The 27414-nt window shown below is 43.1% G+C and overlaps 1 protein-coding gene across 2 annotated transcripts in view; it reads left to right on the forward strand.

The window, feature by feature from the left end:
- The window catches only part of LOC118365729 (spectrin beta chain, non-erythrocytic 1-like), a 97154-nt gene that overhangs the window by 51475 nt on the left and 18265 nt on the right, over positions 1 to 27414 (forward strand). For both annotated transcript variants that reach the window (XM_052490177.1, XM_052490178.1), the window contains 15 exons: positions 710 to 863; positions 1105 to 1975; positions 7865 to 8002; positions 11100 to 11856; positions 12367 to 12569; positions 15273 to 15363; positions 15676 to 15822; positions 17660 to 17923; positions 18207 to 18431; positions 18911 to 19000; positions 21706 to 21984; positions 22115 to 22245; positions 22614 to 22818; positions 23185 to 23559; positions 27037 to 27281. In XM_052490177.1, the coding sequence (XP_052346137.1) occupies positions 710 to 863; positions 1105 to 1975; positions 7865 to 8002; positions 11100 to 11856; positions 12367 to 12569; positions 15273 to 15363; positions 15676 to 15822; positions 17660 to 17923; positions 18207 to 18431; positions 18911 to 19000; positions 21706 to 21984; positions 22115 to 22245; positions 22614 to 22818; positions 23185 to 23559; positions 27037 to 27281 (4175 nt within the window). The remainder of the gene's footprint in view (positions 1 to 709; positions 864 to 1104; positions 1976 to 7864; positions 8003 to 11099; positions 11857 to 12366; positions 12570 to 15272; positions 15364 to 15675; positions 15823 to 17659; positions 17924 to 18206; positions 18432 to 18910; positions 19001 to 21705; positions 21985 to 22114; positions 22246 to 22613; positions 22819 to 23184; positions 23560 to 27036; positions 27282 to 27414) is intronic.

Consider the following 27414-nt stretch of genomic DNA (forward strand, 5'->3'; position numbering starts at 1 on the left):
TTGCATATCGCTTTCACCTATCGAATCCTCTTCGGTTTACAGGAGTCACAAGGGAGTTGATGGTAGTTGTAATGAATATTCAGGGAGAAAAAGGTGTAGATTCACACGCAGAGCGCGGCAGGTGTTTATTTCACCTTCACAGAAAGCAGTAAACGTGGTCACAGGCAGGCAATGGTCATACACAGGCAGGCAATGGTCTTACACAGGCAGGCAATGGTCTTACACAGGTAGGCAAACAGGCAGGTGAATCAAAACTAGGACTGAAGGCTATAACTGGTTCTCACAAACGAGCTAGGAAAAGGCTTAGTAGAGTCAAAACAAACAATACCTCACAAAGGCACAAACAGAATGAACCGATCTAAATAAGGAGCTGATGAGACCAGGTGAATTCAATTAACAAAAATGAAAGACAGGGCTACATTCAAGAAAACAACAAAACAGAACACAAGGTTGACTAAGAAAAAAAATACAAAACCTTACAGTAGTGGTTGATTTGGATTGATTTTTACATTTCATCTAAATTATAAAAGTTTCAAAGTTTCCTCTCCTCACCTTGAAATAAATACTCATATTGCGTTTCAAAGTGCACAAAAAGTAAACGATTCATATTGGCAACTGACGAACTAAGGCCAGTGTAATTGAAGGTGCCTGTATGTTGCTCACACGCATGCCTGCCTGTATGTCATGCCTTTATGTCTCTACCACACAGATGATGCTACTGTCCCAGGACTATGGGAAGCATCTGCTCGGAGTGGAGGATCTCTTGCAGAAACATGCCCTGGTGGAGGCTGACATCGGCATCCAGGCCGACCGAGTCAAAGCTGTCAACAACAATGCTCAGAAGTTTGCCATCGATGGCGATGGTGAGAATGACCTAAACATTCCGACTGCTATTATTCTAATTGTATTATTAACTGATGATGATAATATATGTCAACACACAATTTTTCGGTTCAGTTGTATAGCATACATTTTGCAAGATCTATACGAGCAAATGGAAAAATAAACATTAAAGGAACGGAATGGTCATAACATATACAGTACAATGTAAATCTGTGGGTCCTGCAAGATGCTAACTGGGCCTCTGTTCTGTCTCCTCTACAGTTTACAAGCCCTGTGACCCTCAGGTAATACGCGACCGCGCGGCACACATGGAGTTCTGCTATCAGGAACTGACCCAGCTGGCTGCCGAGCGACGGGCCCGCCTGGAGGAGTCCCACCGCCTCTGGAAGTTCTTCTGGGAGATGGCCGAGGAGGAGGGCTGGATCCGTGAGAAGGAGCAGATCCTGTCGTCGGACGAGAGCGGCAAGGACCTGACGGGCACTGTGCGCCTGCTGAGCCAGCACCGCACCCTGGAGAACGAGATGAGTGGCCGTGCAGGTCACCTGCAGCACACCATTACTGAGGGCCAGGCCATGGCCGACGGCGGCCACTTCGGCGCTGCCAAGATCCGTGAACGCATCACCAACCTGCGGGCGCAGTGGGCAGCGTTGGAGGAGCTGGCGGCCGCGAGGAAGGCCCATCTGGAGGAAGCGTATGCCCTGCACCAGTTCCAGGCGGATGCAGATGACGCCGACGCCTGGACCCTGGATGCCCTGCGCATCGTGTCCAGTGGCGAGGTGGGCCATGACGAGTTCTCCACACAGGCCCTGGTGCGCAAACACAAGGACGCCGCCGCCGAGGTGGCCAGCTATCGGCCGGTGATAGATGCGCTCCATGAGCAGGCGGGCGCCTTGCCTGAGGTGCAGGTCCAATCGGAACAGGTCAAGGGCCGTTTGGCAGGCATAGAGGAGCGTTACAAGGAGGTGGCCGAGCTGACCCGGTTTAGAAAGCAGGCACTGCAGGACGCCCTGGCCCTCTACAAGATGTTCAGCGAGGCGGACGCCTGCGAGATGTGGATCGATGAGAAGGAGCAGTGGCTCAACAGTATGGAGATCCCAGAGAAGCTGGAAGACCTAGAGGTCATACAGCACAGGTGAGAGAATCCATACATATATAAATGCATGCTGAAGTCATAGTCGACCCCCAGCGCCTCCACCTTTTAGGCCTGATTTATCTTAGTGTGCCACTCAAATACTTGACATACAGTTTCAGTCAAATGTCATTTTTCTTTATTTTTACTATTTGAAGACGTGAAATAACACACATGCACGCATTTTTTGGGAACAATGTTGTCGATTTTCAAAACACTGTAACAGAAGAAATGTAACTCTGGCCATTTGCAAAACATTAAAGGCCCGATTCCGACTCAAGTTAAGTGTGTGAAAATGGAACGCAAATTCCTTTTTTAATGCACTTTTCTCTAAATGTGTATTCTGACTTTGAACATAAGAATGGGAATAGCGTGCTATTCATCTGCTATTTATTTTGGATAAGTTAGTGTGGCAGAGGTGAGTCTACACATATGCCGTATTCTGACCTTGACTTAATTTCCTAATCATTCCACCACCTTTACACACAAGGAAGCAATTAATAAGGTCTAGCGAACCTATTTGTTCCAAGTGGAAAAAGCATCTACTGAATTTTTTTCCTATAAAAATAACACCATTCTCCATGCAATGTAATTTACAACTTGGTAAGAGCTATTGATAACAGCTATTGATAAGTAAATGAGTCATCCATTTGAAGAAGTTAATTGTAAATATAAGTAACACTTGCTTTAGATGTGTGACACCCCTATTACTAGCCTGAATCTGAGATTCCCAAAGATTGGAATGCTGGGGGAGACACTCCAGACCCAAACTGCTACAGACATATATCTATCCTACCCTGCCTTTCTAAGGTCTTTGAAAGCCAAGTTAACAAACAGATTACCGACCATTTCGAATCCCCACCGTACCTTCTCCGCTATGCAATCTGGTTTCAGAGCTGGTCATGGGTGCACCTCAGCCACGCTCAAGGTCCTAAAGGATATCGTAACCACCATCGATAAGAGACATTACTGTGCAGCTGTATTCATCGACCTGGCCAAGGCTTTCGACTCTGTCAATCACCACATTCTTATTGGCAGACTCAACAGCCTTGGTTTCTCAAAAGATTGCATCGCCTGGTTCACCAACTACTTATCTGATAGAGTTTAGTGTGTGAAATCGGAGGGCCTGTTGTCCGGACCTCTGCCAGTCTCTATGGGGGTGCCACAGGGTTCAATTCTCGGGCCGACTCTCTTCTATGTGTACATCAATGATGTCGCTCTTGCTGCGGGTGATTCTCTGATCCACCTCTACTGAGATGACACCATTCTGTATACCTCTGGCCCTTCTTTGGACAATGTGTTAATTAACCTCCAGACGAGCTTCAATGCCATACAACTCTCCTTCCGTGGCCTCCAACTGCTCTTAAATGCTAGTAAAACTAAGTGCATACTCTTCAATCGATTGCTAACCGCACCCTCCCGCCCGACTAGCATCACTACTCTGGACGGTTCTGACCTAGAATATGTGGACAACTACAAATACCTAGGTGTCTGGTTAGACTGTAAACTCTCCTTTCAGACCCACAATAAACATCTCCAATCCGAATTAAATCTAGAATCGGCTTCCTATTTCGCAACAAAGCATCCTTCACTCATGCTGCCAAACATACCCTCTTAAAACTGACCATCCTACCAATCCTCAACTTCGATGTAATTTACAAAATAGCCTCCAACACTCTACTCAACAAATTGGATGCAGTCTATCACAGTGCCATCCGTTTTGTCACCAAAGCCCCATATACTACCCACCACTGCGACCTGTACGCTCTCGTTGGCTGGTCCTCACTTCATACTCGTCGCCAAACCCACTGGCTCCAGGTCATCTACAAGTCGTTGCTCGGTAAAGCCTCGCCTTATCTCTGCGCCCTGGTCGCCATAGCAGCACCCACCCGTAGCATCTCACTAGTCACCCCCAAAGCCAATTCTTCCTTTGGCCGCCTTTCCTTCCAGTTCTCTGCTGCCAATGACTGGAACAAACTGCAAAAATCACTGAAGCTGGAGACTCATATCTCCCTCACTAGCTTTAAGCACCAGCTGTCAGGGCAGCTCACAGATCACTGCACCTGTACATAGCCCATCTGTAAATAGCCCATCCAACTACCTCATCCCCATACTGTATTTATTTTGCTCCTTTGCACCCCGGTATCTCTACTTGCTCATTCATCTTCTGCACATCTACCATTCCATGTTTAATTGCTATATTGTAATTACTTCGCCACTATGGCCTATTGTTTGCCTTACCTCCCTTATCCTACCTCATTTGCATACACTGTATATAGACTTGTTCTACTGTATTATTGACTGTATGTTTGTTTATTCCATGTGTAACTCTGTGTTGTTGTATGTGTCGAACTGCTTTGCTTTATCTTGGCCAGGTCGCAGTTGTAAATGAGAACTTGTTCTCAACTAGCCTACCTGGTTAAATAAATGTGAAATAAAATAAATAAATATTTGACCTTATAATCGCTGGAGACAAATGTGAAACCAGTCATATGGATGCAAACTGATGTATATCAACATATCAACATATCAACTTTCCCACAGTAAAGTTTATGAAATGCTGTGCCATTACACAGAATTTAAATTGTACAGCATTTTAACTTAAGTGATGGGCACTTTCGAATGTCTTAATTGTAGGCATACCCTGACTTTCTCTGTTTCATATTTCTATCATGTTAAATATTAGCCACTAACAGTATCACATGTCAGTAGGCCTCATAACAACTGCCAATTTACTCTTAGTTCCCTTTAGCTTAGATTATCATTCCATTTAATTCCATTGTTTCATTTACATTAATTTGCTTTGCTTCCTCTGTAAACGCAGTCTCTTCCTTGTGGTTGTTGCTGAGGATCATTAGTAACAGTTGATAATATTAAAAAAGGCAGGCTAATTAAATCATTATGGAGCAGAACACAGACCAAGCCGTAACCGTTTGAATTCGACGCATGGCGCAATACTTGGCTGTGTCATCACACAGTTCCACGGTTAGTGCAGGCAATAGACGAGGGTATATCCTATTATTGTACACTATTCTCCATATTACAATTCTATGTTCACTAATCTTCCAACATTACCATGGGTTAAAGAACTGAATGTGGTAATTTTCAGAATGACTCAACACCATTTAAAAATATATATATATATTCTAACCCTAAACAATCTACAAAATCAGAGTAGTTTTTAATCTATCAATTGGTGCAGAAATAGAAATCCCTTCATTGATCCCTAATATTCTGAACCCCTTTTTGCGATTTCCAAAACTCTTTCCATGACAGACTGACCAGGTGAATCCAGGTGAAGGCTTTGATCCCTTGTTGATGTCACTTGTTAAATCCACTTCAGTCAATGTAGATGAAGGGAAGGAGACAGTTTAAAGAATCATTTTAAAGCCTTGAGACAATTGAGACATGGATTGTGTATGTGTGCCATTCAGAGGGTGAATGGGCAAGACAAAATATTAAAGTGCCTTTGAACGGGGTATGGTAGCAGGTGACGGGAGCACCGGTTTGAGTGTGTCATGAACTTCAACGCTGCTAGGTGTTTCACACTCAACAGTTTCCCAGGTGTATCAAGAATGGTCCACCACCCATAGGACATCCATCCAACTTGACACAACTCTAGGAAGCATTGGAGTCAACATGGAACGCTTTCAACACCTTGTAGATTCCATGCCCCGACGAATTGAGGCTGTTCTGAGGACAAAAAGGGGGATGCAACTCAATATTAGGAAGGCATTCCTAATGTTTTGTACATTCAATGTATTCTATTGAGTCTGTCAACCAAATTAAAAATCAAAGGTATGCCGTATTTAAAGGGATTGTTTAAGATAAATGTACTGAAAACCCGATTTGAATGAAAATTCCACGAGAAAGTGGGAGGGTTTTCAGAGGTTGATTTCAATTTATTAAGCACAGGCAAGGGAACCGTGCCTGCAAAGCCTGTTACGCACCTTTACAAGGCAAGTCTGAATATCAACTACTGAGAAGTGCTTAGGAAAGATGTCATTTACTATGTCGGAATCATGCCCAAAATGCATTTAAACCTTTAAAATGTAGTTTACTTCTCATAAAATCATTTGGATTCATCAAAACTGCAAATACAGTAGTCGAAAGACTGCCCGATGCCTCTTGAGTCAAGCGGACACAAAAGAAAGTTAGTCTGTTTAAAAAAAATGTGCAGTCACTAAATCATGACGATCAAAATTGGAATATCAAAAGGTGCAAAGCTATGGAAAATTACTCTACTTTTATGTATATTTCACCCCAAAAATGTCACATTGTATGCAGGATTCATTCAGCTGCATCATCATAGTCCAATTCCATGTATTCTATACATAGTCTGTTCTACTGATAAGTTTGTAGACTTTCCATCACCAAGCAGAAAAACAATCCCAAAGAGGAAAAAGGACAGGTGAATACAGTGGAGGAACTGCTGATACGAATGGAAAGGCTTCAATTTACACCAAAGGGTCACTCTGTAATGGAAGTATACAATCAGTGCTGGATTACCCAATGGGTATACAGGGCACGTCCCCAACCTCTGCTATATTTTACGTGAATTTACACTGATAGAGCCATTTTACAATTTTGTGCACTAGTATTTACTGATTTCTGGAAACAATGGGCAGATTTGCAAAATGCTCTTATGTGAACAAAACACGTCACAGAATATTGCATTCATTGATGGCAGTTGTATTTCAGGTTTAGCAAAAGGGTGTCTAAGAGATGCAATCCAAGTAGAAAGAAAAGAAAATGACCAGAAGATCTGTAACTGTATTTGAGCATTTGATCACTGATGTTCTGCTGTCGGTACGTTTGACCACAGTTCCAAAAAAACTGTTTTACGTGATTGAGGAAAAGCTATAAATATACAAATGGTAAATGAGTTATAATGCAACAGCTCCTCCTACTGGGCGTTAAAGGTGCCCTATTTGTTAGGTTCCTTCCGAGAAACTGAAGTTCACCTTTTTAAATAGAAAATTATGAAATAGATATTTGAAACAGACAGAACAAGGCAGATAATACAAGGAGAAAATGAGATTAATCCCCAAACAGGGGAATACGTCTGAGGTGGATTCATCCGGATAAAACTTTGTGGAACATTCAGATAAAAACATGGTATGTGGAACAAACATGCCTCTGATATGTATCTAATCAAATCACATTTTATTGGTCACATACACGTGTTTAGCAGATGTTATTGCAGGTGTAGCGAAATGCTTGTGCTTCTAGTTCCGACAGTGCAGCAATATCTAACAAATAATATCTAAAAATGTCACAACAAATACCTAATACACATACATCTAAGTAAAGGAATGGAATTAAGAATATATAAATATATGGACGAGCAATGTCAGAGCGGCATAGACTAAGATACAGTAGAATAGTATAGAATACAGTATATAGGTATGAGATGAGTAATGCAAGATATGTAAACATTATTAAGGTGACATTATTAAAAGTGACTCGTGTTCCATTTATTAAAGTGGCCAATGATTTCAAGTCTGTGTATGTAGGCAGCAGCCTCTTTGTGCTAGTGATGGCTATTTAACAGTCTGATGGCCTTGAGAAAGAAGCTGTTTTTCAGTTTCTTTGTTCCAGTTTTAATGCAACTGTACTGACCTCGCCTTCTGGATGGTAGTGATGTGAACAGGCAGTGGCTCGGGTGGTTGTTGTCCTTGATAATCCTTCCTGTGACATTGGGTGCTGTAGGTAGGATGAGGAATCATGTCAGCTCTATTCATGACAGTTCTATCTGCAGCTTTCCACAACATTTGCCTGAATGTGGCCCAGACATCAATGTCCATATGCTATCTTAACATTAGTTTTGAAGAGAAAATGGTTTGTTTTGAAGTGGAACTGATTGGACATGGCATGCTCTCTCTTTCCCAGGTTCGAGAGCCTGGAGCCTGAGATGAACAACCAGGCATCACGCGTCGCTGTTGTGAACCAGATCGCCAGGCAGCTGATGCACAACGGACACCCCAGTGAGAAGAACATCAAAGCCCAGCAAGATAAGCTCAACAACAGGCAAGTTGATCCATTCACAGACAGACGTCTGTCTATCTCCTGTCATACAGATGCCGTAGCTTAATTTGATCATCCTGTTGTTTCAGGAAATGCAAACTTGTAGTGTATTCGAGGTTTAACATAGCTTCAAGGGGGCCTCCCGAGTGGTGCAGCGGTCTAAGGCACTGTGCCACTACAGCCTCAGGTTCGATCCCAGGCTGTGTCACAGCCGGCCGTGAACGGGAGCCCAATGGGCTGGCACCAATTGGCCCAACGTTGTCCGGGTTAGGGGACTTGGCTGGTGGGATTTCCTTGGCTCATCATGCCGGCCCATTGGGCTCATCAAAAATCAAGGCTTCTAAAGTTTAACTTCCACTTAAAATGTTCAGACTTGATTTGCCCTAATTAAAAATGTATCAACCCCTACAAAAAATGTCCAGTAATTATAATCCACATTTACTGTTGCTGTAGGAATTTTTTCTTGCTGTAGCAAACTGGCTCAAATTAAGATCCTACATCTGTAGCTGATATGTCCCTCAGTGGAACGCGGATCAGCTGTTTGTTCACCCTCACCCTGCCGCAATTGCTAATAGCCCATCCGCAGTGGCCTGACTATATGTGATAAAGTGAAACTCTGAGTCACACACCTGACCCTAACCCACTAATATAGAACATTTAGATATGTTTCTACTTATATTTGTTTGTCAACTTAGAATTAGATACATGCAGCTTCTCTTCTGTCATCATATGTTGCCCTAGAAGACTAGATAAACCCTTGCTCACCAGAATGTCATAAATCAATGGAATGAATGCTTCAATGTAGTTGTGAAAACTTTTCTGAGTGATCTCTGCTTCTATCACGGTGCAAAGACGTTTAGGGACCGGGGAGAAAATACAATAACTATAAAATAATGTAAAAGATTTTCTGTGCAAAATGTTCAAATGACTTCAGTTTCACCGGTTGTAAGGAAATATGAATCTATGAAAACAACCCAACATCTTTCTGATAACATTTCAATTTGGCTTGGGTGCATATTTGTGACTGAATGGCTCAAATCGGTCTTATGTAGCAAAATTTGAAATTGTTTTTTTTATACATTGGATAAAAGTAGAGAATCAGTGCTATACAATTGTTTATTATACACTGGGATTTTTGCCCATCCTTCAAAGAAAAACTGCTCCGGCACATTCAAATTGGATGGGTTCCGCTGATGTACAGCAATTTTAAGTCATACCACAGATTCTCAATTGGATTGAGGTCTGGGCTTTGACATTTCCATTTTTCCCCTTAAACCACTCGAGTGTTGCTTTAGCAGTATGCTTAGGGCCATTGTCCTGCTGGAAGGTGAACCACCATCCCAGTCTCAAATCTCTGGAAGACTGAAACATGTTTCCCTCAAGAATTTCCCTGTCATTCGAGCCATCCATCATTCCTTCAATTCTGACCAGTTTCCCAGTCCCTGCCGATGGAAAAACATCCCCACAGCATGATGCTGGATGAGAGGTGTTGGGTTTGCGCCAGACATAGTGTTTTCCTTGATGGCCAAAAACCTAAATTTTAGTCTCATCTGCCAGAGTTCCTTCTTCCATATGTTTAGGGAGTCTCCCACATGCCTTTTGGCGAACACCAAAATGCATGGGTTTGCCTATTGTTTTTTCTTTAAGCAATGGCTTTTTTTCTGGACACTCTTTTGTAAAGCCCAGCTCTGTGGAATGTACGGCTTAAAGTGGTCCTATGGACAGATACTCCAATCTCCGCTGTAGAGCTTTGCAGTTCTTTCTGGGTTATCTTTGGTCTCTGTTGCCTCTCTGATTAATGCCCTCCTTGCCTGGTCTGTGCGTTTTGGTAGGTTTCTTGTGGTGCCATATTCTTTCAATTTTTTAATAATAGAATTAATGGTGCTCCATATGATCAAAGTTTCAGATATTTTTTTTTTACTTACCCACAACTTTGTCCCTGTCACGTCCTGACCGTAGAGAGACCTTATTTTCTATGGTAGAGTAGGTCAGGGGGGTTAGTCTAGTTTATTATTTCTATGTGGGGTTCTAGTTTTGTATGATTCCCAAATAGAGGCAGCTGGTAATTGTTGTCTCTAATTGGGGATCATACTTAGGTAGCTTTTTTCCACCTGTGTTTTGTGGGATATTGTTTATGTGTAGTTGCATGTTAGCACTCCATTGTCGTTATTGTTTTGTTGTGTGGTTCACTTATTTCTAATAAAAGATGTGGAACCCAGATCACGCTACACGTTGGTCTGGGTGTGCTCCCAACGATCGTGACAGTCCCTGACCTGTTTGGAGAGCTCCTTGGTCTTGCGTGGTGCCACTTGCTTGGTGGTGCCACTTGCTTGGTGGTGCCACTTGCTTGGTGGTGCCACTTGCTTGGTGGTGCCACTTGCTTGGTGGTGCCACTTGCTTGGTGGTGTTGCAGACTCTGTGGCCTTTCAGAACAGGTGTGCATGTATATTGAGATCATGTGACACTTAGATTGCACACAGGTGGACTCTATCTAATTATGTGACTTCTGAAGGTAATTGGTTGCACCAGATCTTATTTAGGGGCTTCATAGCAAAGGGGGTGAATACATATACACGCACCACTTTTTTTTTTTTTTTAGAATTTTTTGAAACAAGTATTTTTTTCCACTTCACCGATTTGGACTATTTTGTTCATTGCATTGAATCCAAATACATTTAAATTACAGGTTGTAATGCTACAAAATAGGAAAAACACTTTTACAAGGCACTGTACCTGATGCCAAATGAAGAAACCAAAAGATGATTAGGATATTATAATGTAGTTAAGCAGTTATGTGATTTTAACTATGCCTGACCTTTACTTTTCTCATGGTGAATTAATAATACCTATTGACTCAAAATTGTGTTATTTTGCGTTGGATATGACTTTATCCTTTGAATTGAGCTGGACATTTATTATTGGTTATCATCAAATTAATTGGCCAGTTCAGTCAATTTGAGCCTTGGTCTGGCAACAACAGGGTTATGGTTGGTTTGATTCCCGTACGGGCCACAAATATTGAAATATGTGCCACTGTCCGTCAACTGGATCAAAGTGTCTGCTAAATTACCATATTTCTATTTATTAATTTGTTCCTCAGATGGAGCCAGTTCCGGGATCTGGCAGACCAGAAGAAGGAGTCTCTAATCTCGGCGCTGGGTGTGCAGAACTATCACCTGGACTGCAACGAAACCAAGTCATGGATCCGCGAGAAGACGAAGGTCATCGAGTCCACCCAGGAGCTGGGCAACGATCTGACAGGTGTCATGGCGCTGCAGCGTAAACTCACTGGCATGGAGCGTGACCTGGCTGCCATCGAGGACAAGCTGGGCGACCTGCGCGGCGAGGCAGAGCGGCTGGCCGGCGAGCACCCGGACCAGGCCAAAGCCATCAAGGGCCGCCTGGCCGAGATCACTGCCGTGTGGGAGGAGATGAAGGCCACACTGCGTAATCGCGAGGAGTCCCTTGGTGAGGCCAGCAAGCTGCAGCAGTTCCTGCGCGAGCTGGATGACTTCCAATCGTGGCTGTCGCGCACACAGACAGCCGTCGCCTCTGAGGAGACGCCCAACACGCTGGCCGAGGCAGAGAAGCTGCTAGCGCAGCACGAGGGCATCAAGAACGAGATCCGCAACTACGAGGAGGACTACCAGAAGATGCGCGACATGGGCGAGATGGTGACCCAGGGCCAGACCGATGCCCAGTACATGTTCCTGAGGCAGCGGCTACAGGCCCTGGACACGGGCTGGAATGAGCTGCACAAGATGTGGGAAAACCGGCAGAACCTGCTGTCCCAGTCCCACGCCTACCAACTGTTTCTCAGGGACACCACGCAGGCCGAGGCCTTCCTCAACAACCAGGTACGCTGATTGGTCAATACCCCTTAAACCAGGGTACTTGATTGTTCGATTCAATTGAGTTTCAATTCTATTCCAAGAGTGGACAAATATTAGCCTAGGAATCCAAAGTGAATGGTTCCATTTCACTAATTACACTCATTCAAAATGTGATTTTTGGTAACAGTTTATTTTAAAGTCCTCCTTTTAGCTGTTATTACCTAATTTTACTAGGCAGGGATGTGGTAACAATGTGTCATTTTGTGTGCCCAACTATAATCCACTCCCTCTACCTAGGACATGCTGCTTTGCAAATCAAAAAAGTACATTTCAGAAAGTGTCCAATGTACTTTAGATTGAATTACCAGCAGGGTTGAGTTCTATATTCTGTTTCAGTTCAGTCAATTCAAGAATTTCAGTGTACTCCCTAACTGATTTGAAATGGAATTGACCCCAACCTGGATATCCAGTCTCAGTGGGGATTATTAGAAAACCCCTGTGATTGACTCTCTCTTTTTATAACCCTAATCTTAGGAATACATGATGGCCCATACAGAGATGGCCACTACGCTTGAGGGGGCCGAAGTAGCCATCAAGCAGCAGGAGGACTTCATGACCACCATGGACGCCAACGAAGAGAAGATCAACAGTGTGGTGGAGGCTGGCAGGCGGCTGGCGAGTGATGGCAACATCAACGCCGACCGCATCCAGGAGAGAGCGGCGTCTATTGACGACAGGTTAGAAGCCTCTTCTGCTATATAGTTACAAATGACACTGGTGGACAGGTCGTCATTTTTTTGCGGTTACTCTGCTGCGCAGATTAGATCTCACACCTGTTGGAGTATTTACTGCCCCAGGAACCACATTAATATGATAAAGCGATCTCCTGGAAATGGGATACCTAGTCAGTTGCATAACTGAATGCATTCCTCTAAAATGTGTTTTCCGTATTTAACGCAACCACTCTAAATCAGAGAGGTGCGGGGGGCTGCCTTAATCGACATCATTAGCGCCCGGGTTAATTGTCTTGCTCAAGGGCAGAGCAGCAGATTTTTCCACCTTGGGGATTCAAACCAGCAACCTTTCAGTTACTGGCTCAAAACGCTTAACCAGTAGGCTACCTGCACAGCTTTACTGCAAAAAAAGACTACCCAGAATACAACCAATGGTTAGATATATGACCACCCAGTTATTAGATTTACAGCTACCACAAATGCCAGTACAACGCTTGATATTGATCTTTGCATTTACTTGGTATTGTGTATCGTGATGAAGCCATCTTCCTCATGAAGCCATCTATTTTGTGAAGTGCACCAGTCCCTCCTGCAGCAAAGCACCCACACAACCTATCCTTCAACGTAACCAAGACTAGGGAGATGATTGTGGACTACAATCATCTCAACCACTCCACAAATTTCGTGTTAACAAACTATAGTTTTGGAAAGTTGGTTAGGACATCTACTTTATGCATGACACAAGTAATTTTTCCAACAATTGTTTAGACAGATTATTTCACTTATAATTCACTGTATCACAATACCAGTGGGTCAGAAGTTTACATACACTAAGTTGACTGTGCCTTTAAACAGCTTGGACAATTTTAAATAATGATGTCATGGCTTCAGAAGCTTCTGATAGGCTAATTGGCATAATTTGAGTTGTACCTGTGGATGTATTTCAAGGCCTACCTTCAAACTCAGTGTCTCTTTGCTTGACATCATCAAAAAATCTAAAGAAATCAGAGACCTTAGACAAAGAATTGTAGACCTCCACGTCTGGTTCATCCTTGGGAGCAATTTCCAAATGCCTGAAGGTACCACGTTCATCTGTACAAACAATAGTACATATATATATTATTATATTATTATATTATTATATTAATAGTACAAACACCATGGGACCACACAGCCATCATACCGCTCAGAAAGGAGACGCGTTCTGTCTCCTAGAGATGAGTGTACTGTTGTGCGAAAAGTGCAAATCAATCCCAGAACAATAGCAAAGGACCTTGTGAAGATGCTAGAGGAAACAGGTACAAAAGTATCTATATCCACAGTAAAACGAGTCCTATATCGACATAACCTGAAAGGCCGCTCAGCAAGGAAGAAGCCACTGCTCCAAAACCGCCATAAAAAAACAGACTATGGTTTGCAACTGCACATGGGGACAAAGATTGTACATTTTGGAGAGATATTCTCTGGTCTGAAGAAACAAAAATATAACTATTTGGCCATAATGACCATCGTTATGTTTGGAGGCAAAAGGGGGATGCTTGCAAGCCGAAGAACACCATCCCAACCGTGAAGCACATAGGTGGCAGCATCAAATCAAAGTGTATTTGTCACGTGGGCCGAATACAACAGGTTACAGTGAAATGCTTAGTTACAGGCTCTAACCAACAGTGCAAAAAAGGTATTAGGTGAACAATGGGTAGGTAAAGAAATAAAACAACAGTAAAAAGACAGGCTATATACAGTAGCGAGGCTATATACAGTAGCGAGGCTATATACAGTAGCGAGGCTATAAAAGTAGTGAGGCTACATACAGACACCGGTTAGTCAGGCTGATTGAGGTAGTATGTACATGTAGATATGGTTAAAGTGACTGTGCATATATGATGAACAGAGAGTAACAGTAGCGTAAAAGAGTGGTTGTCAGGTGGGGACAGAGCACGGTTAGCCAATGTGCGGGAGGACTGGTTGGTAGGCCCAATTGAGGTAGTATGTACATGAATGTATAGTTAAAGTGACTATGCATATATGATAAACAGAGTGTAGCAGCAGCGTAAAAGAGGGGTTGGGGGAGGCACACCTTGCAAATAGTCCGGGTAGCCTTTTGATTACATGTTCAGGAGTCTTATGGCTTGGGGGTAAAAACTGTTGAGAAGCATTTAGGACCTAGACTTGGCACTCCGGTACTGCTTGCCATGTGGTAGTAGAGAGAACAGTCTTTGACTGGGGTGGCTGGGGTCTTTGACAATTTTTAGGGCCTTCCTCTGACACTGCCTGGTGTAGAGGTCCTGGATGGCAGGCAGTTTAGCCCCGGTGATGTACTGGGCCGTACGCACTACCCTCCTTGAGGTCAGAGGCCGAGCAATTGTCGTACCGGGCAGTGATGCAACCATTCACTTAGGGTTGTACTCACTCTTGTTGCCAGCGGTTTAGACATTAATGGCTGTGTGTTGTTATTTTGAGGGGACAGTAAATTGACACTGTTATACAAGCTGTACACTCACTACTTTACATTGTAGCAAAGTGTAATTTATTCAGTGTTGTCACATGAAAAGATATACTCAAATATTTACAAAAAATGTGAGGGGTGTACTCACTTTTGTGATATACTGTATATGGTACACACAACTGGGAGCTTGTTTGTGGTTGTCACAATAAACATGGGATCTATTATCCATGATCAAATCTGTTTACCCAACATTTGCACAGACATAAGAAGAACCGCAAGGCTGCTCTGGAGCTACTGATGAGGCTGAAGGATAACCGGGACCTTCAGAAGTTCCTACAGGATTCCCAGGAGGTCTGCTGCCCAACATGTCTTTCCCGGAACCAGATTAAGCCTACTCCTGAACTAAAAAGCACTTTCAATAGACATTCTCCATTGAAAGTGCTTATTATTCCAGGAATATGCTTAATCTGGACGTGAGAAATCGTTCATATTGGTCTAACATTGATATAAGTCCCGATACTATGAATGCATACATTGCCACGCTATGTATTAAATATAAAACAGTGCATGTAAGTATAGTGACAGACTGCTTTCACAGTCTAAGGCAGTCAAATACAATGACCTACCTACCTCCTGTGTGTGTGTGTGTGTGTGTGTGAGCAGCTGTCCCTGTGGATCAATGAGAAGATGCTCACGGCCCAGGACATGTCGTACGACGAGGCCAGGAACCTCCACAGCAAATGGCTCAAGCATCAGGCCTTCATGGCCGAGCTGCAGTCCAACAAGGAGTGGCTGGACAAAATTGAGAAGGTTAGCTAAACCAAAATAAGATTCACTCTGTCTTGATGATTTTGCATTGGGTATTAGATGAATGAACACAAGTTAATAACAAGTGCCTCCCATTACATGACATTAGCGTGATCAGTTATCTAGACTTTTAAGTAGTCTTAAGTGTATGTTGTCATTAAAATTACATTATTTTAAGAATAAAATACATATTTCATAAGTCCTTCTTTTGAGGGCCTAGTTTTAGCCTTACACAGCGGCCTGAAACTCATGGTTTACAGCCCACATCAGACCTGCAAGCCACATTATGCTGGCTTGCAAAGTGATGTGTAACTCCTATTGGAGTGGGGATATCCAACATTTTGAATTTTTATTCACCCGCAACCTGCATTCAGAATGACTTCCAGGGTTGGGAAGACTAAGGTATGAGACTACCTTAAACATCTAGAATTGAACAAAAATTTCAGTAACGGGTACAATAAGTCCAAGTAATAGTCCAAGTAATAGTTGAATAGTTAAAAAAAAATGTATGTTATTTATTTCTGAGTAGCATACGATTAATTAATCAATGTACATGCAAAAAAAATGATATTGAAACAAACAATTTAAAAAATCGACCTGCAGTAGAGCATGCTGGGAAATATGATAATTATAACTGTGGGTTTTTTCAACTCTGGTTATTAACACCAACAGTGGGGTTATTTTACACCACTGAGTGTTAATTTAACTCTTTACTGTGTCAACACTAAAAATGTTACACTGAAAAATAAACACTGGCCAATTTTCTGTGTGCTATGAAAGGGACACATCTGCAGGCTTCATTACGTTTCAAGAACCTTTTAGAATTCCGAAGAACCATAGATGCCACATCAAGAACCCCACACTTACTGTCACAATTTCCTTTAGCATTACTTTATGTAAAATATTCAACTCACTTCTTATTAGGTACACCACCCCATTCACGAAAATGGATAGCTTGCATAGCGAAAATAGCTTGTTAATGAGAGAGGTCAAAGGAGAATGGCCAGAATCGTGCAAGCTAACAGTTGGGGCACAAACAGATAAATAACGGCGCCGTACAACAGTGGTGTGCAGAACGGCATCTCGGAACTCACAACTCGTTGATCCTTGTCACGGATGGGCTATTGCAGCAGACGACCACACCGGGTTCCACTCCTATCAGCTAAAAACAAGACGAAGTGGCTCCAGTGGGCACGAGATGACCAACACTGTACAATTGAGGAGTGGAAGAACATCGCTTGGAATATGACAGCGAGTTCAGTTCGCTTGAGTGGCCTGCGCAGTCCCCAGACCCCAACCCAATAGAGTACCTTTGGGATGAGACGGAACGGACTGTTCGCAGCATGAATGTACCGCTGTCCAATCTGCAGCAACTGCGTGATGTCAGCATGGACCAACATCCCTGTGGAATGTTTTCCGACACCTTATTGAATGCCCTGAAGAATTCAGGCTGTTCAGGAGGCAAAGGGGGATCCAACCCGGTACTAGATGGGTGTACCTAATAAACTGTCTATTGAGTGTATGTACCCACTATAGCTCCCCAACTGATTATGACTACCCTATACTCACTAACTGCCATATTATACCCACTCCAAAACTCATGGGGTTACCCCACCATAACTGACTGTACCTGCCCACCGCACTAAATGTGTTTCACGACCGTAAAATGTGTTTCAACAACTGCAGAAACGCAAAGAGTATTCATAAACTTGACCTTTTCTATTTTATACTGTGTATTTTGTTACTGTGAGGCATGGCAGCACCACATCACTAATTCAAATGCCTGGTACCTGTAAAAGTACTTGGGAAATAAAGGTGATTCTAAGTCTTTCCTCTCCAGGATGGGATGCAGCTGGTGTTAGAGAAGCCTGAGACAGAGTCTGTGGTCAAGGAGAAGCTCTCAGCCCTCCAGAAGATGTGGGAAGTGTTGGAGTCTACCACCCAGACCAAAGCCCAGTGCCTGTTTGACGCCAACAAGACTGAGCTGTTCACACAGAGCTGTGCTGACTTGGACAAGTGGCTGGGTGGCCTGGAGGGACAGATTCAATCTGATGACTATGGCAAAGACCTGACCAGCGTCAATATCCTGCTCAAAAAGCAGCAGGTACTGTACATGGTGGAGCATGTGTCGTTGTAATCAAATTGATAAATCATGTTGGCATTAATCAAATAATAATGCAACATATTAATACTAATAATAATTTAAATAAGTTGGCTTTAATTGTTTTTTAGCAATAAAAAAATGTATGGCATCAATTGGTCTGATCTGAAAATCTTGGATAAGAAACCACGGATGTTGACTTAGTGGCCTGGGCCCCGCCAGGAACATCATCTAGGGGAAACATAGTGTTCAAAATGTTCTCCTCCCTCTCCCTGGTGGCCCCTAGATATTGGAGAACCAGGTGGAGGTCCGTCAGAGGGAGGTGGTGGAGCTGCAGAGCCAGGCACTGGTCCTCAGCCAGGAAGGGAATGTCACAGAGGAGGTGGATTGCCAGAGACAGATGGTGGAGCACAAGTTCAAAGAGCTGCTCGACCCGCTGAGGAAGAGAAAGAACTTCCTGGTGGCGTCCCGTGAGATCCACCAGTTCAACCGCGACGTGGAGGATGAGATAGTGAGTTGATAGTTGATTGAGCTGCCTCCTGGGGGTGTACTGTGTGTGTTTGTTTGTTTGTGGTTTTTTTGGTTTCCCGATAGTAAAACAAGGAAAATTCAGACAAGTGGAGACCTTTTGGTTTTCAGGGGAAATGTAGAGAGCCTGTGGTGCAACTTTGGGACGTTAACAAGGCAACATTCCATCTTAACTCCTCCACATTTACTGGATTGGTTGAACGGTACAGAAGGGAATCTCCCTCAACATTTTTCTTTGTTCTCGTCAAGACCAGTATGTAGGGCATCTAGTTTAAGGCATTTATTTTAGGTTGAGGTTAGGTTAGGAAAAATAGGATTTTGAATGGGAATCAATTGTTTGGTCTCCACAAGGATAGTAAAAACAAACGTTTGTGTGTGCATGCACATGTTCTACTGAGGCTTTATTTGTTCTGGTATTTTCATTCAATGCACTTAATAATCTATTTGGCTTGTCCATTTTAGCTTTGGGTCGAAGAGAGGATGCCAATTGCAATCTCCACAGAGCATGGTCACAACCTACAGACCGTTCAACTGCTTATCAAGAAAAATCAGGTATGTGTATTTTTCTCATGTACTGAACATGTCTGTCACGCCCTGACCATAGCTTTTTTAAATTCTCTATTTTGGTGAGGTTGGGGTGTCACTAGGGTAGGTAATCTAGGTTGTTCATTTCTATGTTGACCTGGTATGGTTCGCAATCAGAGGCAGCTGTTTATTGTTGTCTCTGATTGGGGATAATATTTAGGCAGCCATTTCCCCACTGTGTTTTGGTGGGATCTTGTTTATGTGTAGTTGCCTGTGAGCACTTCATTGACCTCACACTTAGTTTGTTCTTTAATAAATATGTGGAACCCATATCACGCTGCGCTTTGGTCTGAATGTTATTACGACGATCGTGACAATGTCACTTTTACAAGGAAGTCACACTTAGGCCCAAAATAAGCACCATTCTATTGTCGTGAATACGTTTATGCACTTATTTATAAGCAAAATTATAATTGTTAGTGTCTGTGTTTAGGGCTGTGTTGTTCATGAAATTTTGTCAGTCAGTGATTGTCAAGCAAATAACTGCTGTTCTCACTGGTAATTGCCTGGTAATTAGCATAAAGACGTTTAGCATCTCCTGGCTTCCAGGGATACCCTACAAGCCACTGATGCAGACCTTTGGAACATCTACATTTTAAAACGTCTAATACATCAATTTAATATAAATACATTATGTATTTTAGACATGTCTAAAGAAACATGATATAAAGAAAATGTAGTATATTTCAAAAGAACAGAATAGCATACTCTGTTGTCCTTGTGTTAGGCCCTGATATGGCTATGCCATATGGCTGTGGGCTACACTAGTTAATTTAGCAGACAAGATTTACCATAATTGCTGGACTATTAAGCGCACCTGAATATAAACCGCACCCACTGAATTATTAAAAAATATGTATTTTGTACATAAATAAGCTGCACATGTAGTACATTGAAACAACTGAACTTTACACAGCCTTTAAACGAAACATGGCTTGTAACAAAAATAAATAGGCTTTAACGAAACACTGCTTGTAACAAAAATTAAAACAGTAGCCTACCAAGAAAGTCATTGGTCACTATCTTCCTCCTCCTCCTCCTGTGCACTGAAACCACTGAAGTCATCTCCTTGTGTCGGTGTTGAATAGCCTCAGAATTGCTTCATCCGATGTTGGATCGTTTTCATTGTCGCTCTCGTCACTTTCACCCGGAGGCAAATACCCCGCTGAGCTCATGCTGCCCCTTCAACACGCAGCAGTCCAGCCTTTCGAAATCCGTTGATGATAGTGGATTTTTTGACAATGTTCCACGCTGTCAGGACCCACTGGCAGACTTGACCATAAGATGCTCTGCGCCTGCGGCCCGTTTTAGTGATGGATTTCTCCCCACTTGTCATCCAAGCCTCCCACTGAACAAGGAGCGCCACCTTAAATGCACGATTTACACTGATGTCGAGTGGCTGCAAATACTTTTCTTCCCTCTGAAAGCTTTTGTTGTCTTTCTGCACTGAGTCAGTTCCTCACGCTGCTGTTTCCAACGTCTTATCATCGACTCATTAAGGCCAAGCTCCCATGCAGCAGCTCTATTTCCTTTTCCAACAGCCAGATGTATCGCCTTCAACTTGAAAGCTGTATCATATGCATTTCTCCGTGTCTTTGCCATGATGAGGGTGACAAAATTACTACCGTAATCAGAATGATGGGAAGTTTGAGCGCGCTCGATTTACGTCACATTATGTGACGGTGCTCAGTTTTTTTGGCGGCATGAATCTTGTGAAAGCGGGAAACATCCATAAATTAGCCGCGTCATTGTATAAACCGCGAGGTTCAAAGTGTGGGAATAAAGTAGGGGCTTATAGTCCGGAAATTACGGTACTTCAAATTCCGTGACATTATTTTACGGTATGAGGAATACAATTGAAAAAGTAGCAGTTGTGCCCTTGGGCTGAATATAATAGGCAATTTATAATTCCATTCTCCCAGCTGCTGTGCTCTGTAGCACCTCTCACTCACATGGGTCTCTCAGATCGCCAATGCCCATCACGTGATTGGGTCTTTCTCAGGCAAGAAGTAGGCTACAAGTGAATGAAGACGGACACATCGGTGACACAACTGCGAATTCCGAGGCGCATATTGAATATGTCCACATTTAGCCTGCTTTTTGTCAGCCAACAAGATGAGTAGGCTTAACGAATAGCAAAAGCATAAGCCTATGTCAATCTACTATCCCCCTTAGTACAAAAGTTGACCTATTCTATTGGTCAACTTGTCCTTCTGTGCAATAAAGAAATATTCCAAACATACTCTGGGAGAGTTGTGGGATACCGATAGATCCCAACCTAATACAGCCACTCGCATCAACAAAACGTTTAAAAGCAATGAGGCTGATCGTTTTGGTGATGAGGTGCCTGCCTAGATCTGTTATCCTATTCCTACCAAGATATTTAAGCAAATATATTGAATGATATCCTACATAGCAAAGAGTATCACTGTCTTATTGAGTTTTAATTGAGATATAGGGTAGATAGATTGGTGTCTTCTCCAGGGGGTGTACAGTACAGAAATAGGGCTCCTGCCCTTTGAGCCGTTCAGGCATAGCTTACTTACTTACTTGAAGTGTATCTACTGTATTTTGCTCTTGGTTTTGTGTATCTAGTATTTTAATGTATTGCTGACATTACAAAATTAATTTCCATGGAAATGTGCAATAAAAGTATTGTGTCCCCTTCTCAGACCTTGCAGAAGGAGATCCAGGGACACCAGCCCCGCTTCGACGACATTTTCGAGCGGAGCGAGAGCCTGCTGATGGAGGACAGCCTTGCCGTGCAGGCCATCCGCCAGCACCTCGCCGACCTGCAACAGCTGTGGGGTCTGATGATTGAGGAGACAGAGAAGCGTCACGCCCGACTGGAGCAGTCCCACAACGCCCAGAAGTACTACTTTGATGCCGCCGAGGCAGAGGCCTGGATGAGCGAGCAGGAGTTGTACATGATGTCTGAGGAAAAAGCCAAGGTACTAGGGTGTTATTGACAGTGTTTTGGTGCTGTACAAATATATATTTCTGTGTGTGTGTGTGTATTGATAATGTTGCTACTAACTTAGAATTCCCAAAGCGCTAAAAACAAGTGTATTTCCCTCTTAGGATGAGCAGAGCTCTGTAGCCATGCTGAAGAAGCACCAGATTGTGGAACAATCGGTGGAGGACTACGCTGAGACAGTCCATCAGCTCTCCAAGACCAGCAGAGGCCTGACAGCTGCAGGACATACAGAGAGGTCAGTGAGAGAGCCCAGAGTGAAGCCATTGAAGTAGAATGTCACTTATTATTGCCACCCGTCAAGGAACGTTGACTTGAATATGAATGTCCGATCGAGAAAAAGTATTTCTATGAGTGGAGTATTCAGTAGACCAGAGTGTGGTGTGTATGCATATTTTTGTTTCATCTGAACCCTAACAGACCTGATTTCACGAAACAAAAGCCTTGATTGCAGACCATGACTAGTTTATTAGTTTGATCAGGGGTGTTAGTATTGGGCTGGAACATGAACATGAAGAATATGTTTTTTTGCAAAAACAAAAAAGATTACTCTTGTTAAACCCATCCACTGATCATTGAAATCTTGATTTCTGTTTGTGTGGGCAGTGAGAGGATAGGCATGCGTCAGTCTCAGGTGGACAAGCTCTATGCCGGCATGAAGGACCTGTCTGAGGAGAGGCGGGGCAAACTGGATGAGAGGTTCCGCCTGTTCCAGCTCAACCGCGAGGTCGACGACTTGGAGCAGTGGATTGCCGAGCGGGAGGTGGTGGCCGGATCTCACGAGCTGGGACAGGACTACGAGCATGTCACTGTAAACTACGTCACCTGACTTCAAACCCTACCCTTTCACTCCTGGTGCTGTCAGGGAGGAAAACACAGTCTGTATTCCAGACCATCTGCAAAGCAGCACATTGCACAATGTATGATTGTATTAAAGTACCAATAATTGAATGCTGCATTGCAGTTGGGTATCATATTGATATGGTTGACACTTATCCAGGTGTCGTGTGCTTTGGTGTGTGACTGCTTTGCAAACAGTCTGTAACACGGCCATAGACTGATTTCAGTACTGCCCATTTGATACAACCATTACCTTTTAGTAAAACAAGGCAGTACAATGTATATTTGTGTTAAAGGTCCTCATTCTCCTCCTCTCCATCCATCTATCCATCCACAGATGCTCCAGGAGCGCTTCCGGGAGTTTTCCCGTGACACAGGCAACATCGGCCAGGAGCGTGTGGATGCCGTCAACCGCCTGTCCGACGAGCTGATTAATGCGGGCCACGCAGATGCCGCCACAGTGGCTGAGTGGAAGGACTGCCTCAACGAGGCCTGGGCTGACCTGCTGGAGCTCATCGACACGCGCACGCAGATCCTGGCCGCCTCTTACGAGCTACACAAGTTCTACCACGACGCCAAGGAGATCCTGGGCCGCATCCAGGACAAACACAAGAAGCTTCCCGAGGAGGTGGGACGTGACCAGAACACGGTGGAGACACTGCAGCGGATGCACACCACCTTCGAGCACGACATCCAGGCCCTGGGAACACAGGTAGATATATCTAATATCTCCCTGTAGCTCACTTCACCAGATCACTGCACTGCGGAAAATGAAATCTCATGTTATTATTAGTGGTGGGCACCAATATCGATCATTCAATGTAATATTGATATTGATAACCTACACTATTATGCAAAAGAGGAAACATGACTGTTCTTGCAGACACAAAACCCTCTCACAGGCTCTCAACTTAGCATACAGTGCATTCGGAAAGTATTCAGACCCCTTGACTTGTTCCACATTTGTTACGTTTCAGCCTTATTCTAAAATGGATGAAATAGTTTTTTCCCCTCATCAATCTACACACAATGCCCCATAATGACAAAGCAAAAACAGGTTTTTAGAAAATAGAAATATGACATTTATATAAGTATTCAGACCCTTGACTCAGTCCTTTGGTGAAGTGTCTTTGGCTGCGATTACAGCCTCGAGTCTTCTTGGATATGACTCTGCAGGCTAGGCACACCTGTATTTAGGGGGTTTCTCCAATTCTTCTCTGCAAATCCTCTCAAGCTGTCAGGTTGGATGGGGAGCATTACTGCACAGCTATTTTCAGGTCTCTCCAGAGATGTTCGGGTTCAAGTCCGGGCTCTGGCTGGACCACTCAAAGGACATTCAGAGACTTGTCCCGAAGCCACTCCTGCGTTGTCTTAGTTGTGTGCATAGGGTTATTGTCCCGTTGGAAGGTGAACCTTCGCCCAGTCTGAACTCTCTGGAACAGGTTTTCATCAAGGATCTCTCTGTACTTTGCTCCGTTCAGCGTTCCCTTGATCCTGACAAGTCTCCCAGTCCCTGCCACTGAAAGACATCCCCACAGCATGATGCTGCCACCACCATGCTTCACTGTAGGGATGGTGCCAGGTTTCCTCCAGACGTGACACTTGGCATTCAGGCAAAAGAGTTCAATCTTGTTTTCATCAGATCAGAGAATATTGTTTCTCATGTTCTGGGAGTCTTTAGGTGCCTTTTGGCAAACTCCAAACGGGCTGTCATGTTCCTTTTACTGAGTGACTTCCGTCTGGCCACTCTACCATAAAGGCGTGATTGGTGGAGTGCTGCAGAGATGGTTGTCCTTCTGGAATCTCTCCTATCTCCATAGAGGAACTCTGGAGCTCTGTCAGTGACCATCGAGTTCTTGGTCACCTCCCTGACCAAGGCTCTTCTCCCCCGATTGCTCAGTTTGGCCGGGGGGGCAGCTCTAGGAAGAGTCTTGGTGGTTATAAACTTTTCCATTTAAGAATGATGGAGGCCACTGTGTTCAATGCTACAGACATTTTTTGGTACCCTTCCCCAGATCTGTGCCTCGAGACAATCCTGTCTTGGAGCTCTAATAAACATTTGTTTGATCTCATGGCTTGGTTTTTGCTCTGACATGCACTGTCAACTGTGGGACCTTATAAAGACAGTTGTGTGCCTTTCCAAATCATGTCCCATCAATTGAATTTACCACAGGTGGATTCCAATCAAGTTATAGAAACATTTCAAGGATGATCAATGGAAACAGGGTGCACCTGAGCTCAATTTTGAGTCTCATAGCAAAGGGTCTGAATACTTATGTAAATAAAGTGTTTCTGCTTTTTGTTTTTAATCAATTTGCAAGCATTTCTAGAAACCTGTTTTTGCTTTATCATTATCAGGTATTGTGTGTAGATTGATGAGGTAAATGTATTGAATCCATTTTAGAATAAGGCTGTAACGAAATTTGGAAAAAGTCAAGGGGTCTGAATTAGAGGTCGTCCGATTAATCGGAATGGCCGATTTAATTAGGGCCGATTTCAAGTTTTCATTACAATCGAAAATCTGTATTTTTTGGGCGCCGCCAATTTGCAGATTTTTTAAATTAAAAAATATATTACTTTTTTTATACCTTTTTTTTAACTAGGCAAGTCAGTTAGTCAGTGGGTTAACTGCCTCGTTCAGGGGCAGAATTACATATTTTCACCTTCTCAGCTCAGGGGATCCAATCTTGCAACCTTACAGTTAACTAGTAACGAGGTCGCAATAACGACCTGCCTCTCTCTCGTTGTGGAGACTGCCTGTTACGCGAATGCAGTAAGGCCAAGGTAAGTTGCTAGCTAGCATTAAAATTATCTTATAAAAAACAATCAATCATAATCACTAGTTAACTACACATGGTTGATGATATTACTAGATATTATCTAGCGTGTCCTATAACCTATAATCTGACTGAGCATACAAGTATCTAAGTATCTGATTACGCGCCTGCTTCTGCCTACCAACGCTCAAACATTCATTCAAACAGCACTTTCGAGCGTTTTGCCAGCAGCTCTTCGTTGTACGTCAAGCATTGCGCTGTTTATGACTTCAAGCCTATCAACTCCTGAGATGAGGCTTGTGTAACCGAAGTGAAATGGCTAGCTAGTTAGCGCTCGCTAATAGTGTTTCAAACTTCACTCGCTCTGAGCCTTGGGGTGGTTGTTTCCCTTGCTCTGCATGGGTAACGCTGCTTCGATGGTGGCTGTTGTCATTGTGTTGCTGGTATATATTTATATATATATTTATATATACCAGCCCAGAGAGGTGCGAGGAGAGGGATGGAAGCAATACTGTTACACTGGCAATACTAAAGTGCCTATAAGAACATCCAATAGTCAAAGGGATATGAAATACAAATGGTAGAGAGGGAAATAGTCCTATAATTCCTACAATAACTACAACTTAAAACTTCTTACCTGTGAATATTGAAGACTCATGTTAATAAAAGGAACCACCAGCTTTCATATGTTCTCATGTTCTGAGCAAGGAACTGAAACGTTAGCTTTCTTACATAGCACATATTGCACTTTTACTTTCTTCTCCAATACTTTGTTTTTGCATTATTTAAACCAAATTGAACATGTTTCATTATTTACTTGTGGATAAATTGATTTTATTGATGTATTATATTAAGTTAAAATAAGTGTTAATTTAGTATTGTTGTAATTGTCATTATTTTGTTATTTTGTAATATTTTGTTATTTTAACTTAATATAATACATCAATAAAATCTTTTTTTGGTTTTCTGGCTTTTTTGGTCCTCCAATAATCGGTATCGGTATCAGCGTTGAAAAATCATAATCGGTCGACCTCTAGTCTGAATACTTTCAGAATGCACTGTACTTAACTGCCTGCTGATGGGTCACCAACTGGCTTCCCATTGTACTCAAACTGGCCCCCAGATGGCAATCCCAATAGGCAATAAGAAAGCAGTTGTCTGAGCTTCACAAAGCCATGGAAATGAACAGAAAATGAAACAATCACACAATGTTATTCATAAAACCGCTATGGTATCGGTTATTATTATTTTTTACCAATATCAATATAGATCTTCCATATCGGTGCACATCACTAGTAATTATTAACCTGTTAATTACATATAGCCTGTCATTTCATGTAAATACCAGGCAGCAAAAGGTAGTATAATTGTAGAATAAAATGCATTAAAGCGACTTGTGTTTGGACCTTCAGGTGAGGCAGCTGCAGGAGGATGCCGTCCGCCTCCAGTCAGCCTACGCCGGTGACAAGGCAGACGACATCCAGCGGAGAGAGAGCGAGGTGCTGGAGGCCTGGAATACCCTGCTGGAGTCTTGCGATGTCCGCAGAGGCCACCTCCTGGACACGGGTGACAAATTTCACTTCTTCAGCATGGTGCGCGATCTCATGCTGTGGATGGAGGACGTCATCCGTCTCATCGAAGCCCAGGAGAATCCAAGGTAAATGATTATTGTACTTAGCTAGGTGGGGGTCAGTTCCATTTCAATTCAGTCAATTCAGGAGGTAAACTGAAATTCCTATTCCAATCTTAGGTTTGTATACGGATATCGTGTGTGTGTGTGTGTGTGTGTG

This window comes from Oncorhynchus keta, chromosome 32, assembly GCF_023373465.1.
Source record: "Oncorhynchus keta strain PuntledgeMale-10-30-2019 chromosome 32, Oket_V2, whole genome shotgun sequence".
NCBI lineage: Eukaryota > Metazoa > Chordata > Actinopteri > Salmoniformes > Salmonidae > Oncorhynchus > Oncorhynchus keta.